We start from the raw sequence: 18426 nt of genomic DNA on the forward strand, positions 1-18426 counted from the left end.
CCAAGTAACCCTTGGGCAATAAATCTAGCAAATGTCCATAAGAATAGTTCCTAACAAATAAAATGCTCCTACAACAGAATAGCATGACTCACTCATTCCAAACTGGTTTTTTAATTTGTTTTTTTAAAGAAAGAAGACAGGCTGAAAATATGAGCACAATAATGATGTCTTGAAGTCATGATCAAGAATTACATACATTTGGTATTTAAAGGAGGGGCATTAACAAGACAACTATAAAAATCTCTGTATGGTAGAAAGGAAAATTTAGAATCATTTAAAAAAGATACTGGCACAGAATAATACTGGGAGAAAAACTTTCAGAGATACCAAAATTACAGCACAATTCTAGAATGAAGACCTCACAACAAGAAACAGGCATTTTCCTGAAATGCGGCTCAAAGATCAAAAATTCAACATCCTGCTTCAAAACAGAGGTGTGGAAAGGCATCCAACAGGAAAATTCTTCTGACTTTGACTCAGGAGTTTTGTTTGAGAAATAATGGCTCACAAGATAGCTCAACCTACTTCACCCCCTGAAGTTCCTCCATATTACACAAAGCTTTCACAGGCAAGGAAATTAAAATTGATTGTAAGATTAGAGATCTGATAAAACTCATCTTCAGAGTACAGAAATGTATTTTCTTCTTTTAATGAAATGAAAAGTCCCACTTAATCACAACTGCTCCTCCAAATTCTTAAATGCCACCTTTGCTTCAGGCAATAGTTGTGTCTGCCAGACATAATGGAGAGTGTTACAGTCTGAACCTCTTTGCTAAGGAGGATGCAGATCATGTTTTCTCAACAAATGGGTGACTAATCTAATCCCTGCACTAGTCACTGGATTTGCACCAGAGGTACCCAGCTCTTCTTCCATACAGCCTCAGGGGAATTCTGACAATCCCCAAAATGTTGAAGCAACTATCATTTAGGCCTGATTTGGGTACTGGCTAAGACACATCCCCCATGGTTCCTGCCTTCTAATTAGCTTTATCTAAGCAGGTCTCTGCTTGGCATGGAATAGATCTAAACAAGGAGAAGACACTTCCCTTGCTAAACTGACGGAAGTATTTTTGGAATTACCTGTAAATAGGACTGAGGGACCAAAAAAACCACTCACTAGTCCTCTCCACAACACAGCAACAGCATTTCACATAGAAACGTGTTCCCTAAAAAGCATAAAAAAGAGCATCACCAAATCCAAGACTGGAAAGAAAAGCCTACAGTGTCAAGAGTGTGACTTCCAAGTAGGCTGTTAAGAGGAGTAGTGTGAAATGGTTGGGAGTATAAAAACTTCTTCCTCTGGAAAATATCACTGTTTCTGTAGCTGGTTTCTAGATTTGGTTATGGTGCTGGCTGTTCACTGCCTTGAGTCCGTCTTATTTAGGGCACCACAAAATCCCTGCAGTAATTAAAAGCACAGTCATCTCTGAGGTAGAGCTGAGAGTTCTTGACCATCTTTTATCCACTCTAACTTCTTCAGGACATCCAACTCAGTGGTCAAAATAGCTCTAAACTGTACTGTAGTATTGGAAATATCTAATATAACCCTCAGTGATGTGTCTATTAACCATGCTTGGATGACAGGAATGTGAATACTTTTTAACAATCTTAGTGCTTGAGGAAACTTGTCAGGAAATCAAGACTGTGCCACCTTAAATTAATGCACAGAAAGTCAAAATTACTGTATAGATAGTAGTATTTTTTTTGTAGAAAAAAGCCCACAGTAGTTAGCACTCTGACTTGCAAAGCAGCCAGTGATTAACACCTATCAAAAAAATCCAATCACTTCAACCTATCTTCTGGCATCTTATTTGTCTGCTGTTGCACATCACACTCTGGGAGTACCACCACCACAAGTAAATTTGCGATCAGCTGGGCACACATAACCACCATCTCTTTCACACTTTGTATCTCTAACAGCAATGTGACACATACCAAAATTATGTATTTTTAGCTGATTTATCTCACTTCCATTCACTGAACAGTCCCCAATGAAACCCTTAATCAACATAGTGTTACATACCCAGAGATGACACTCTAAACACAATTCTATGCCCTGCCAGGGAACTGCAGCTGAAATAAATTGAGACAGTGCAAGAATGTCACATCTCTGATAGCTCTCACACAAGGAAGAAAAAACAAAGAAAGCAACAAAACTTGAAGGAGGATTAAAAGGAATAGTCCTAACTATACTGAAGCATAAGGCTCTGTCCAGTGCATCAAAAAACCCACTTTCAAACAGTATCACAGTAGATGTCAGAAGACCTGGAGAACCAGGCAGTCAATGTCATAAAGCATGCTGGAGGCTGGTTTAACAGGTGGACAGAAGAAGTTCTCACTCCAAGACAATCTGAAAGGCACTTGTGAGTGGGACCGTAGCAAACAGAAAACAAATCCTTGCTGTGTTGCCCGCACCATGGCAGGGGAAGCCCAGCAGGAGAGGAGTGCCTGCTGGGCACGCTGCCATACAGGCCAGGAGCACCCAGTGTCAGCCCTGGGCCCGTGCTGGCTCCTGTGCAGCACATGGGAGGGGAGAGCGCCCATGCCCCGCAGTGTCCCCAGCCCCATGACCATGACACACTGTCCCCCAGCCCCACACCCTGTGGCCACAGGACTCCCAAACTGTCTGCTGGCCTTGGAGTGTAACAACAGCTTCCCTCTTGGTCAGGAGCCAAAGCAGATCTGCTCTTGTGTTTCTTGAAGAAGCTCCAACCCCACCACATCCTTTCCACCCATAACAGTCCCCAGTCACAATGTCAGAATAGTTGATCCTGAGCCAATGTTCTCAACTCAAGCTGCTATTTACTGAGAAGTGTTAACTTGGGGAAGAGAAGAAGGGGAAGGAAAAATCTGCATGATTTTCTGATATATACTACCATGAGTAATTTTAGAGAAGACACAAGAACAAGACGGATGGCTTTTCAAAGAACTAGTAGATAAATCTGGCAGAGATGGTTCCTTTCCTTAATGTAATGGGTAGTCATGCTGCTTAGCAGCTACTTTCACTTATCTCCAAGGCCAAGGCTCTATTAAAATCTTTTATGCCAGATGAAAAAGTAGCAATAGTTATAAAAGCATTTCAATTTGTATATAGGCTGGAAAAATATTTTTACTTTTTATTATTATGTTATACAAAACACCAATGCTAAAAGGAGTGATGATAGACTGAAGCATCTCCTCAGAGATGGAGACTACAAGGAGAAAACACTGGATTAATTAAATCACTACAGATATTCTACTGTTGATATAAGGCAATCAGAAGGCAGGCATGGCTTTTCTGGAAACTTTTGACCCATGGATTCAGATTCAACACTTGGGCAAATGCACAACAGTAGCTGAATGTACACACACACACACAAAAAAAAGAGGCTATGAAGGGAAAGAAAAGAAAAAAACAGAACACCATCACCTTTGCTACTCCTTACAAAAAGCCCTCAGCAAATTTCTAGTTTGAAATGTGTCATGCCTACAGTGACATTTGTCCATGTTAATGCTGCTTGAAGACCTGCAAGGGCATTAATGGTGGTGCTGACAATTCCTGTTTATCTCCACAGGCCTGGTGGCAGCTAACAATTTTCACAGCAAAGAAAGGAGTCAGCAATGTTGTCATCTTGGATCTGTCTGCTTGGACCATGCTTGCTACATAGCAAGAAAACCACTCTTGAGTGGGAAGGCTCTTCCTGCTGGAAACATTACATTACATCACTGAGTATCAAGTAAAGAGAGACTGAACATAATATGAGAAACATTTATTAATGGTACACCTGCAGGACATTTTCAACAAAAAGCAGAGAGCAGTAAGTATAGGTGGAGTAGGGTAGAAAGGATGCTACTTGCTTCCCTGAACTGAAGACTTTTTGCTTGGTTCAAAAATATTAGATCTGGGTATACTGTCACACGAGCTCTTTGCAGGGGCATCCTGCTTGTCTCAAGCTACAATGAGACTTTCCCTGCTTTTCCACAGTCAAAAGTGCACTCCAACTTTCACCCACGGCTCAAAGCTGAGCATGGCAAAAGAAAGAAGAGAAAGACAAGGTGTAACTGTTGGTGAAGTGGAGAGGTAGTTGCTGTCGTTTTGGTTTCACTTTTACAACATAATCACAGGACTGTTAGGCTTGGAAAGGATCTCTGGAGATCATCCAGTCCAGCCCCTCTGCCAAGGCAGGGTCACCTAGAGCAAATTACAAAGGAATGTGTCCATGTGAGATTTGAATGTCTCCAGAGAGAGACACTCTACAACCTCCCTGGGTAACCTGTGCCAGTGCTCTGCTTCCCTCACTGTCAAGAAGTTCTTCCTCTCGTTGAGGTGTTCCAGTTTATGGTCACTGCTCCTTTTCCTGTCACTGGGCAGCACTGATAAGAGTCTGGCACCATCCTCTTGGCACCTGCCTTTGAAGTATTTACAGGTGTTGATGAGATCCCTTCTCAGGCCCAGATTCCCCAGTCTCTCCTCATAAAGGATGCTCCAGACCCCTCATCATCTCTGTGCCCCTCTGCTCACCCTCTCCAGTAGCTCCTTGTCTCGAGGAGCCCAGAACTGGACACAGCTCTCCAGATGTGGCATCACTAGGTCTGAGCAGAGGGGTGGGATCACCTCCCTTGACCTGCTGGCCACACTTTTCCTGATGCACCCCAGGATACCACTGGCACTCCTGGCCACAAGGGCACTGCCAGCTCATGGTCAGCTTATCACCCACCAAAACTCCCTGGTCCTTCTCTGCAGAGCAGGGTCAGCCCCCAGCCTGGGCTGGTACTTGGGGTTATTCCTCCCCAGGTACCGAATCCTGCACTTCCTTTGCTGAATCCTGGGTTAATAAGATCTGAAGCCAGTTCTTGTGTAGTCTTTTCTACTTCAAAAGCAGGTCTGAATTTTGCATTTTCCATATTAGAAACAGCCAAACACCACAGAGGGATGGAAAAAAACTACACTAAACTGTTCTTCATACAACTGTTTATTGTCAACCTATTTCATTTTCTGAGGCTTAAAAAGTCACCAGCATCTGAAGACAGGACAGAATGGGATGCTGACTGAAAGCACATTTTTCTGGAGATCAGAACAGCCCTTAGACAGTCCTGGGAACTGGGAATGAAATCACCTATTCACTAATACATTTTTTTCAAAGGAAGTATTAAATTTCTTCTCAAACAAGTCTACATCAATGAGGCCCAATTAAGCCTCTAATCACGCTGGGATGTGGAATTTCCCCAACAGAGGACTCCCAAAACACAGGACTCCCATCACCCAGGTATCAATGATGATGGGCCTGGATTTGCCTGGCAACACAATCAGATGTCTGCAGAAAAGAAAAACAAAAATCCATCTGAAAAATCTCACGTGTGCCTTGCAGACTAACACAGACAAGGCACTAGAAGAAGGGCTCATCCTTTGAAAGTACACAAGCCATATATAAGCATCAAGACATATTAAAAAAAAAAAAAAGTGCAGTAACGTGTAAGTAACACACTTGGAAAATAAATGGGATTTCCACAACAGCTCAGCAAATGCTCACAACAATTAGGAAATGTCTTTTCCAGAACTACCAGAAAATCCTGCATTTAGCTTTTAACATCTGAAGTCTCCAAGCTAGTCTAGGAGATACTCCTCAAAGAGACTTCCTAAGAGAAATGATTAAGGAGGCTTCACTGATGCTTTTTTTGAAAAATTTTGAGCTAGCTACATGTCTCTAATGACTATTTAAGTCTGAGAACTGAGTATGTTGTATTTAAGAATTTCTTTATTCACTATATAGATGTAATTTCCTCAGAGAAAAATCACAGTTTTGGCAGTATCTAGATTTCTAAATGTAAAAGAACCACAACAAAAGAGGAATGGACACGTTTACATGAACCTGACTGCATGTAAGAGAAAACAAGAATGCTGCTACTATGTTTTCTTACAGAGTGCTAAATTAGTATTACATCATGGGAGAACCAAGTCTTCTCTAATCCTTATTTCTAAACTCCAGGGAGATCTACACAGAAATCAGAGGGAACAGAGAGAGTCAGCAGACAGAAAATAACACAGTGAAATGATGCAACTAAGGAGTAAGAGAAAAGAGCAGAAAGCTAATACTTAAAACCCAGCCCACAGTGGTGCCCAGTGCTCTGTAAATAGCAAAGCACTTACAATATTCACTGAAAGTATAATCTCCAGCTTATAAAGGAAAACTGCATAGATTTCCTTCAAATAATTGCATTACTTCTTACACTTTTAAAAATCAATTTGTGACATGTTGTCTCACCTGAACCTGACCCAGAAGAATAATCATCATCATCAATTGGATAGACGCCTGACGCTTCTTCAACAGAGCTGTTGTCAAGGTATAAATCTTTATCAGAGGTCAAATCTGCTCTCTGGAAAACAGATAAGAGGGAATGGTTAAAAAGGTAACAGTTCTCCAGTGCAGCAGTCTCTTCATCTTCAGTTCTATTTTTTAAGTTGATGGTGGCACACTGAAGTTTGTACTTTCAGTTCATGCCATGCATTCATCTAAGTTGTAAAGAAATTTGTAAAAATCACAGCATTACAAAATGAAAAAAAAAAAAAAAACCCAAACCCAAGGCTGCACAATGAAAACCACACTTCATCTCATTAAATGCTTGAATGAATAAATAGGATTTGCAAATATACTCCTCACAGCTTCTGTAACAAGAAGCAAATCCCAGGACTGAAGCCCTCTGTCAGGATCTCAAATATACAAATCTATAGACTGTCACATGAAGTCTGTTCATTTGATCTCAGATGAGAGGGAACAAAAGCATGCATCAAAAACTATCTCAGAGTTTAATCAAGCCAAACCTCATGGAACTATCTAGTAGTAGTTAGAATGAACAACTGACTACAAATGTTTCTAAGACAGTGCTATTGATTAAAGATTATGACACCTCCAGCCAGATCAAACAGCATCATGCTCTGATTCCTAAATGAACACATTTTTCCTAAAATTTAACTGCATCTTCAACAGGCCAAAACTCTGGTTTCTTGTGACTATCATCACATTTCTTTGCAAGTACTTCCCCACTAAAGAGAGATTTTGTTGAAATGAGCTCAAAAAAGAACAAGGTACCAGTCACCTTTTAAATTGACAATTCAGGCTTAGAAATACTAAGAATTGTCTTCCTCCACCTCAGCTTGTGCTTTCTTAACAGAGAATAAACTTCCTTGGGAGAGCCAAGTATCTTAGATGGCTGAGAAGGTACCTGGTACTATTACTCCTATTACTAGCACTTCTGTCAATGCCTGTTTGTCATGAATTTTGAAGAAAATATGACAGTTATTAATGGACTTTTAAGTAAGAAAACCCTAAATAACAAAATGCTATACTTATTACTGCATGGCATTGACTGCCCCTTTTATTCCACCCAACATTCACTGTAGCTTTCCTAAAGGAGTACCAAACTGTGAATGGGATAACTCCTGTATGGAAAGACTCACATCTGACTTTACAAGCTTTTTCCCCAGGGGTCTTCCCAGAGGTCTAAAATTATTGTTGCAAACATTTGTGATTTTGTTTTAGGATTTTTTTTCTGGCAACAGATACCTGTTTAAAGCTTCTTCACAGCAAAACACTGTTCTTCAGTTTGATCTACAATAAAGAAATATTCTTTATGTAAAGAAGAAAAGGCATCCTGATTATTAGTGTATTTCAGAGTAAAAGATCTTTGCATGCGCAGTACCTAACACTTCTCTGAACAGCTCTGAATTATAACAGTGTTACCCCTGTGGTTCTCTTCTACAGAGGAAAAGAAAACTCACATGATTCTTGATCAAAGTCTACTCCTCCTATGGCCACTCTTACGTGGGGGATATGTAGGGGGGGAAAAAGTTCCCTGTTATTAAGATAAGCTTACTAAGACCTGCTCCGATTCCGCTGCTGTTAGTTCACGTGGTCTGCCTGGAACTGGCTGCAGTCCAAAGCAGAAATTCAAGATGATGCGTGGTCACTATCAAACAACTTAATTCCTTTAAAAGACGTCTCCAAAGGAAGTCATGAAGTACCATAGTAGGTGTATAGGTGGTATTGTAATTAAAACACGACTGAGACTGTTTCCGTACAGGAAAACAACTCCCTGTCAACAGGACAAATACCCTGCTCTTGATCCAGCTGCCACAATGGACCAAGCCACTTCACCCTGTTTTGCTTTCAGACACAATCATGGTAAAAATCAGACCACTCCTCAATATCAGGCAGGAAAAAACCAAAACTTTTTTAAAAGGAAATGCAGATGGTTGGCTGTGAGTATAGAAAAGGCATACAATATTCAAAAGGTATCGGAGACAGTGAATGTTACCCAATGCTAAATTGGGGGGAAAAATTTTAATATCTACATGCAGAGATATCTCAACAATGGAAGTTGCTTTGGGCAAGAGGTGAGAATCAGCCTGAGTTTGCAGAAGTAAGGTAATGAAAATGAGTCTTCATGAGAACAGAAGCATCACACAGCCATGCCCAGAAATTTTAGTGTTCAGCAAAAATATGAACTTATCAATAAATTTATTCCCTAGACTATTTCAAACTTCTGTCTGTATCAGAAGCAAACTGTATCAGTAGGAGTCAAAAACCAAACACCCATGTCTCCTTCCCTGTTCAAAACAACCACCCTGCTTTCTTGCTCCTTCCAGCCTCACAGAATTCAAAAAAGACAGAAATGACTCGTGACAGTTCTTCTAACAATTCAGTTTCTGTAAGACAGATGAGCAGCTAACCCAACCCAGCCCAAGTTGCAAGTGCCTGGTCAGCCAGGCTCCCCACCATCATATTCACTCCCTTTCTTTTGATGAATTATGTCTCTTCGGCTGCCAAAAGCTTTTATTTCTCACTATGCTGAGATGTTCTCAGGATTTAAACCAGCTGAACACAGGAGAACAGGAATGGAAGAGAAGCCTGGGCAGCTTTCAGCAGGGATTTGGGCATCAGCTGTATTCTGAAGATGCAAAGAATACAATGTGAAGCATTATTTAATATCTAGTACTGTGGATGGCACAACTCCATCAGAATGAGCAAACCATTCCCCACAGTCTTATAGAACCAGTGCAATATTTACTTTCGGAAGAAATACACAGTACAGTGAATTCCAAATGCATTCAGATCAGCCATCAAGCTCCACTTGAGAAAGATGCTTTTCAGCCTCTTTGACCAGAGCCCCCTTGCCTCAGTTCAGCCTGTTTCAATACAAATGATTCCTGTCTGGTGGAACTCGGGCAGGACACAAGCATCCTCTCAAATCAAAGGCAAAGGAAGCACATTCTAGCTCAATAATCTCCAAGCATCTGCATAGGTAAATGCATTCACTGCACGGCATTCTTTGCAAGCTGGCTAGTAGTCTCAGGGTAAAAGCACCCCCTCTGCACCCACAGCTTGCACCTTTTATCCCAGTTGCTCAGAAACACACAGATGCCTTAGACCACTTGGAATGAAAACTGCCCTAAAGCTCAGAATAAAAAGAAAAGCCCAACAGTTAACAAAAAACCCCACAGCCATTAAAATAATTCTGTGAAGATTAAGCATAGAAAAAGGAGTGAAAAATAATGAAAATAGAAGAATACTTTAGGGTGTTTAAGTCAGTACCAAGCACTGAAGCCATGCTTTACAATTTTATGCTATGCTATGTTAAAATAAACTTGATTTAGTATTTGCTCTAGAAATGTTTTCTCACTTGTCAGCTAGGAATCCATGGGGGTCCATGGACCACTTCCAGGATGTTCACAAAAGACAAGTTGGGAAAATAAATCTGTTGTCAGTACGCTTGGACACAGAAAGGTCTGTATTAGCATTTCAATATATTTAGGAGGAAAAATAAAAAAAGTTAGCAAATTCTAGTTCCATAAAACTATTTTTAGGTATTATGAAGACCAAATATTTAAGCAACTATTTCCTGTGGCTAACAATTGAAATGAGAGCACTCATGTCACTTTTAAGTAACAGCCTTATTTTCAAACCTATTAAAATGGCAGGCAAGGATGTCTCTGTTTTCAGCCCTTTAATCTGGCCCTGAAGCCACAAAAACTGCTCGTTACCTCTTGACAGAGATTGCATTCTCGTCTATCATTGTTATCCCACTTACGTTTTTATTCCAAGAATATAATGCTGCAAAATCCTGTGACCTAAATACTTCACATGCTACATGCCAATGATCACTGATTCCTGCCTGGTTATTGACTACATTGGCACGAATCTAAATCTCATGGAAGTAGTATAGATTAGCACCTATTAAATACTAGATAAAAGATATTTCCATACCAATAATATGTTCAATTTGAAATCTCAGTGTCCTTCTTTTACTATATTTTACATTTACAGTAATTTTTTATTTAATAGACTGGGATCATCCAGGACATATTAAAAAAAAAAAAACAAAAAACAAAAAAACCACAACCTCAAACCCCTAAATTTGACACTGAGAGAGGAAACAAAAGCAAAAAAACCCTTTCACCTGTCTCATGACCTCATGAAAGACATAAATCATCCATCAAAATTACAACGAAAGAAACCTGAAAACCATCATCAGACAATGCGAGGTTTAGGAATGGATAGCATATTTTGTTGGAAAAAAATACAAAGTACCTCGTCACAGCCATTCCCTTTCCCAGTGCTGCTGTTACTGTCTGTCCTCCCATTCCATGAGGGTGGTTTAGGAGTAACACATTAAACATTTTTATGCCATGTGGATGAAGCCAAAGAAGGCTGGTGTGAGCAGCAATGAAGGAGCGATGCCTGCTATGGCTGTTGTGGCTGTTGAAACTCAGACACATGAGTAGCTGACACGTGGAAGGAAATGCTTTATTATTTACAGATGAACTCAGATTTTTGTTCTCTGTCTTTGGGTATATGCATGGGATGGAGAATTTTAGGTTTGCAGCTGTGTTACTAACGATACTTCCTTTTTCCCCAGATGGAATTCTTTTAGATGTAACCTATTTAGTATGCAGAGAACCAGAGACTAATATTTTAAGAGTGATGTTGTATTACAAATATCTAAGCCAGAAGTCTCTGAAAACTTGCAAGCATTACAGCTGTTGATTAGGCAGAGTTGTTCCATGTAAGAAGGAGAAAGAAAACAGATTTTCTCTTCTATTAACACATAGTGCAGTTTCATACATGCTTGTATAAAAGCATTCTCAGCTGGTGAGTCTGACTTCACTAAAGTGTTATACTCTTCACATGCATTACAGTTTTGGATAACTATGTGAATGCATTCATCTAAAGCCTGAGAGTCATTGCAGAGGTTCCCACTGAAGGCTGGAGAAAAGGCAATTTTGTGAAGAAGCTGTATTTCCCTCTAGGTTTCCTGCAAAAGGAACTATGATCTGCCACACAACAGGATTTAGTCCCAACAGGCCACAGCATTGCTGACCTTGAAGCTGGCAGGTGTCTTCCTATCATCGTTTGCCAGTTCTTTGCTTTCTTTCATCACATGAGGAAAGGTGACACTGTCCCATTAAGAGTTTGTTAACCTTGTCCAGGAATGAGAGGCATGATTTTAAACTAACAAAGAAAAAAATGAAGTACAAAACTTCAAAATCAGATTTTCACCTCAAAACACCATGTTTTCTGGAGAAACATGCCTACCAGAAGAGCATCCACTTTGCATTTCTCATTGTGTTACTGGTTCTCAGAGATGAGCCTCTCTTGGCTCCTTCAGTCTGCAATTTCCTATGCTGCCCACATGTACCCAGCCACAAACATGTAATTTTGACAGAGGATTTTATGTTACAAGGTATGTTTACCACTAACTGTCTTAGTACAGGTATCTGCCTTTCCTTTCACTGCTATGCCCTACAGTTGGCCACAGTAGAAAAGGAGAGAAGCAGTCCCCATTATTTCCCTCCAAGGTGACATTGCCCACTTTTAAGGACTCACAGGATAAAGTCTTCCCAGCAAACCCCACCTCAGGGGCACTGTGCCAACCATGGTGGAGCCTTCAGAGGAAGAGCTGGTGGGATGTACAGTGGTGGGATTTTCTGGGAAATAAGATGCTTATTATTGGTGACACCATTTAAGCACAACACTCAAGGACTCCCAACTTTCTTCTTTGGAGGAACCATCCTGCTTGTACAATGCTAATGTTAGTGGAGCAGGTACAGCTGCAGGAGATCTGCCCTGCACCACAGTCAGGGTCATTGTGATCACAGCCAAAATATCCCTTCCATAATGACAGGCCCCAGACTGAATCTTCCAAGTTTGAGAGCAAGGATTTTGTACAGAAGACAATATCTGTATTGCTCATTTCCCCCAAAACATTCTGACAGTTACCATCTCCCAATTTTACCTTGAAATGGCTTAAAACCCTTGCCAATCCTTGTGCCCATCTGCATGCCCAGTGTGAAACCTTGTGATTTTAGGAACTGCCTAAAATTGCAAAAGCCACCCCCCTCCTCCACTGCTGCCTTTTGGCCAATTAAAGAACAAGCCTTGACTGTCATGATTCATTCTGCAGAGCTTGTTTCCACAGGTATTTTTAAAATCTTAAGAGGACATTTGCTGTCCTTCCTCAGGTAAGAGTGGAAGACCAAACTGGCTTTGTATGAGGGTCCCTACTAGTGTAGTGTCTGCCTCTAGGGATGGTGCTGGTGTCAGCAGTGGCACTGTCATCCTGTATGGTGCAGAGCAGAGCCACTACTGCGGCTGGAGCAGCTGCCAGAAAGATTATTCACACTCCTTGTACCTCATGTATAACTTCCTGATCCTGTACAAATCTATAGCTTTAGGCCTCCAATCTCTCACGACAGATAAAGAAAGGGTTTGACCGCTCGTGGCTGCTGAGGAAAGGCAGAAAGCCCAAAATAAACACAAACTGCTTCTACTACTACTAGTGTTCAACAATAGAGAAGTCTACCAAAAGAGCTGATTTACAGAGATTGCCTCATGTCAGAGCCAAGAGTCTAAATATGCTGGCTTTTAGGATGCACACAATCTGTTACGCCAGACTAATTACCAAAACAGAGGCGTGTTTGACAGGGACAGCATTAATAAAACAACTCTTGCTGGTGTCAGGCATTTCAGCAGTCTATGTCATGGCTCGCACTGATAGAAACGCAACACATCCAAGGAGACACCAACAAGCCACCACCATGTCAGCTACTGTTCACTTATGGCCACACACTAAAGAAATTACAGTTGATAGGTTTAAGTTCACACTCTTCACGAAGCCACAGAAACTCATGTGCCTGTTTTCTAACAGTCATCTGTGCTTTTAGAAATACTCCCTAATGTGCAATTACACGCCGTATGGTACACTGCGTGGTAACAGAACTTAAAATGGTAACAGGAAATCTTGTTTAACCTTGAATGTTTTTCTTCCCATTATAAAGATTCACAGATGTGTGCAATGGGGTCTTTGGCCTGCTTACAGCTTTGGAGCTGAAGCTTGTCCTGTCTTGAGGAGAAAGATAAATGTCCTCTGAAGTTCTGGCATGTTTGTGATGAATTCCAATGGGAAAAGCCTCTATCTTTCCATTTATTTTCACAGTGTCTGATTTCCAGCTGTGTATCATTTATCTACTAGATGCACAACGAGACCAAACTTTAGTCCTTACCCAGAAATTGTCTTGCCCATGGTGGGACAGAGGTTGCTGTATGAAGATGCAGGAGGGATATGAGCAAGCACAGCAGCAGGACAAAGCAGAGCTCTCTGTCCTTACACAAGTACCAACAGCATAATCTGTGACGAAGGACAGATCAAACAACTTCCTCCTCCATGGTTTACATATCAGTTACCCCACAGCCTGCCTAGGTTATTAAATTAAGCTCAAGCTCATGAGTAGTATTAAAGGACTGTTAGCTGAATGAGACCATAGTTACACCACTGCAAAGATACATTCATCATCTACCCAGAGAGGGCTACCTGTATCTTCATTCACTTAGAATAACTTTCTGCAAAAAACAACCTTTACCTCTGCAGATCTTTGCCACCACTATAGTACGCTGAAGAGCAGCTCTACACAGGCTACAGGTTAGGACCAAGAGACCTTCCTAATTCCATGACCACATAAAACTTACTCCAACTTCAAAATGGTTACTTACAAATTAGAGGGGCCCAGTAAATCTGATGTCAACTGAGTCAAACAGTACTGCTGTGCTGTTTATGCAAACTCCCCAGCTTGATGTTCTCCAACTCCACACCATACTGTCTTTTCTTGTATGTGAAACCCAGAAATGAACACTGCAGTTGTCTCCTTCACCTTGAAAACCTCAAGACTGCTTAACAGTCAGAGTACACATCAATTCCCATTTCCCATGTAGAAGCAGAAGTTTAGTATCAAAGTTTCTCTGGGTATCCCCAAATTACAAGATTTAAAGCCCTTCCAAGCTTTCATGCCAAGCCATCAATCGGTGAAAAGAACAGTTTATTCTTCAACTCTGCCTTTGACGTAGGCATGATACAACAGGGAAACTAATTTAAAGGGGCTACAGCTGGATCAGCTTCCAAAGTGCTACTCCAGACTGAAATATTAAAGGGCAATATACAGGCAAAACAGCATCAGAAGCCAGCAGCCAGCAATGTGCATCACAGATTGATTTATCTCAATTAGCACAGCAATTTCCTGCACATTTTCCAAGAAGCATACACTGGTTTCCCTAAAAATAGGATCAAAAACACCATGCAAATTGTTACAGCTCAAAATGCTAATCAGTTTTATAAGGACACATCAGCCCACGTGCAGACAGGTTAAATTTAAGGCATAGCTATGACTGAGAAGCTAAATGCACGCCTTTGAAAATGCTGAATGAAGAGGTCAGCCTGTCTTTGAATCACCAGTCCCAAGTCTGAAAATAACAGAAGAACCAGGTGGTTTCTGGTATAGAGGTCATAACTGCAAGTACCTGCCCCAGTCAGTGCTTTTAAGTCTAATGCACACTGGCTTTTCCATGCACACCTCCTCTCTCCTTTCATGCTTTACTGATCCTTTTTGCTAATCAATCAGAAGAACTAACACTTGTATTTTCCTCCCTCCTCTTGAGAGTGTGATTGAATGATTAAAGCTGCCAGGGTAACCTCTTTGGCATGCATGCCAATAACTTCCCACCTAATAGCCTTTCCTCTGCCTCACTGCCCTGACCCACTGGTGATTACTGCAATCCTTGAAGTGATCAAATTGCAGGGCAGGCCCCATGGAAACCTATTTGGAGTTGTCCTAGTTCATACCAAAGAATAATGTTTTTAATACAGATTGTTCTTTTTAAAGCTCTACAAAAGCAGCTGTAATCAATCGTAGTGGGAGCACTGCAAGCCTCCACCAGGTTTCAGAAACCCCATATTGATTCCTTTCCAGTCCATGGATTTCAGCAAAATAACCCCATGTGAAGAACTGAGAGTCAACTAACACTTAATCATTTAAATTAAGATCTCTTTGCCATTGGTAGCAAGAATTAGCAATAAACTGTCTCAATCAATCACATTCCTTCTGCATAAACAGGAAAGCTACACAGAAAACAAGTATATTATTATGGTTACATTAATCAGCAATTAAATACTGCTAGCCAATGTTATGTATGGCAACTGAAGTTTGTCAGAGATGAGGAGGAATCAGACTTCACAGTTTAAGGAGTGAGCATTTCCAGTTCTGTACTGCATAATCTGTTATTCAACAGGGCCTCATTCACTGAACAACAACAAGGTCTGTGACTACCTCAGTGGACACTTCTGTTTGTCACCTGCAGCCACTAGCACTCCTGGCACATCCCACCAAAGCTCCCCACGAGCAGAAAAAAGAGTACTGGTAGATCTATAATCTGCTTGCACTTTCAAAAATTGTGTGCAGTTGTAGCAATTAGCTGCAGGAACTTCCCTCCCTCCCAAAAACACATGCAACCTATTTCAGAAGATAAACTCCACTAAATTAAGAGAAATCCTGGATTCTCTAGAACAGAGAGAAATGCTGGTAGTAGCACATTTATATCCCAGGCTCACTAGATTCTTAGTTAAGGAAACTAGGGCTCATATAAGCTGTAATGTGCTTAAATGGAACACCTTTGTACTAGGTCTCTCAGTTTCACTGCAACAAAATAAGTAGACTGGGCACTCAACACAAGAACAATTAATCACTCTTTAAACAAATATATAAAAACACCCAAATAATCATCTTATATTACTTCAGGTGCTAGTAGAGAAGATATTCCGCTCGAAAGTGGTAATGTGTAATGATGCAAAATGCAAACTGAACTGCAGATCAATGTGAATTCTGCACTAGCCAGAACATGCTGGATGTAGTGACTTCTTTCTCCAGTCCAGGAAAACAACCACTTTATTTATTCAGGTAATTACTTCCAACTTGTTGGATGGTGGCTGGAAGCACAGAGGTAGAGGATTAGTTTGTCCTAGGTCAAAAGCACTGGTAAATTCTAAACTGGGTAAATTAGGCCACAGTCTCCGCTGCCAGATGGAGAAATGGTATCACTGCTACTCTTTCCACTGGTACAGGCTTCTCAGACACTAACAACAAACACAGACAGCACTGAGACACCAGGTACATCTACGTGAGATGCCTCTTTGCATTCCAGATCCTCAAACAGAAAGACAACAAAAATGATTTTATTGCTATTTCCAGGTGTCAACTCATCTCACTGGTTTCCAAGATTAAATTGTTGGATTCAGCACTCCAGTACCATCTTACTTAACTGAACTTTTGCTACAAAGGCTTGGTTTCCATATCCTCTTTGATGTCTACAAAGATAAGAAATGAGTTTACTTCATGTGGGATAAAACATCATTCTAATAACTTGCATTATAAAAGCAGTTGAGTGAAATCAGAGATGGGGTGGCTTGTACAGGCTATGTACCTTCAGAAGCAGTCTTCTGTCTGGTATGGTGCCCTTCAGGCACACTCCCCTCCTTCCACCAAGGAGAAGGAACTTGCAGCACTGACACAAGCCCGCCTGGCTCCTCAGCCGAAGACGGCAGACAGGTTGTGCTGGGGGGACACAGCAATGCCAGACAAATTCCTAGCCCGCTGGGGTTGAGGCAAGAAGCAAGGATTTTCTCTCCAACCCTCCTTCTGTCTTTGACTTTCCTGACGGCTCTCTGGGGCTTGCAGTGCAGCATCAGACTGGACAAGGGAACCATGGGGATAATTCTTCTGAAGACGTACACAGACCAGAGCTGCATTCAGAAACTAGATGGATATACTGAGCAGAACCACTAAAAGAGAATTTCAACTACATTGTTAGGAATTTCTCCCCACACAATTGCCCATATCAACTGCACAGCAAGACAAACCAAGGCAGAGCCTTGGTGAGGCAGTCTGCTGGGAGCCTCCATGCCTGCACTTCCACACACAACAATTAACAAGCATTCTTACTCCTGAGAAGAACCAGTGAGTATGTCTCCTCTTAAAAACCCCCAACAAAAGTACATGGACGTGGAGAGCATCAGGCTGAAACTGCACAGGAAAAGATACACTAAACTAAAAGGGCTACTCCACATGCAGTGGAAGGGCTGACACCAGACTTCCTACACAGGTTCCCCTCTCCTGCTTCTTTCCTTTGTGCTACTGCCTTCCTATGAGCTGTGCACATGGATATGGCAGAACATGGATCAAAAAATTCTGAAGGTATAGGAATTTCTCAAAACTAAAGTTTCAACTGGAATTACATAAGGAACCACCTTCAAACATCACAAAGTTTTTTGGTTTAAAGCATGGTTAAGAAAGCAGTTGATTTAACTGAAGTTTTAGTGATAACAATCTCTCCCAGTCCTCATGAGCAACTACTTTTAATAGAACTGAAATAAGCTTCATATCGATTACCTTCAGCTGATGTTTTTAAAATAGTGCAATATAAAATTAGCACCAGAAGAATTAATACATTTATAATGATGGTAAGGATAAATTATACTGTATTTGATAAATCTACTTCCCTTGATTCAGTAGAAAGCAAGCCAAGTAAGCTGTTTGACAGCATTTTTAACAGTCATAGATCTGACTGAAGAGTAAAATACAACAGACTCTTTAACCGTATTAAGTATCCTCTAACAAAGAAGAATTCTTTCTTTCTTTCTAGCATTCATTCTTTAAATCAGAGTTCTGCTGAAGGGAACAAAGATTTCTGTATTTCTACAGCCAAATCTCAAATCTTCATATAGCTGTCCCAACATCATCAATACAAGGTTAGCACCACTCTACAATCTTTACTGCCTTATCAACAGTCTAAAGCTTTTAAAAATCTATATGCCTACAAAACCTCCGGGAGCTGTTACACATTGAGGATTTCACAGCATTATTGACCTGGGCAGCCTCTTTATCCTCAGTGAGTTATTTTAAGCAACTTTCTGCCAGCAAGCAAGTCTCTTTGTTAGGCTTTGTCTGTATGATTGCTAAAGCACTGCTTACAATACAGCACAAAACAGGGAGCAACTAAGCAGAAACCAGAATGAAGTCTGTCAAATTCTCGCTTTATTTCTTTTTTTTCCCTCCACTTTCCTGTTATG

At 40.9% G+C, this 18426-nt stretch overlaps 1 protein-coding gene across 1 annotated transcript in view; it reads right to left on the reverse strand.

Moving 5' to 3' along the window:
- SDC2 (syndecan 2) overlaps positions 1-18426 on the reverse strand; it is a 59899-nt gene that overhangs the window by 5854 nt on the left and 35619 nt on the right. Inside the window, exon 2 of the mRNA XM_066178223.1 lies at positions 6243-6354. Coding sequence (XP_066034320.1) covers positions 6243-6354 — 112 coding nt within the window. The remainder of the gene's footprint in view (positions 1-6242; positions 6355-18426) is intronic.

Source organism: Chamaea fasciata, unplaced genomic scaffold (assembly GCF_029207755.1).
Source record: "Chamaea fasciata isolate MVZ Bird 193981 ecotype frontalis unplaced genomic scaffold, bChaFas1.0.hap1 SCAF_1, whole genome shotgun sequence".
Taxonomy (NCBI): Eukaryota; Metazoa; Chordata; class Aves; order Passeriformes; family Sylviidae; genus Chamaea; species Chamaea fasciata.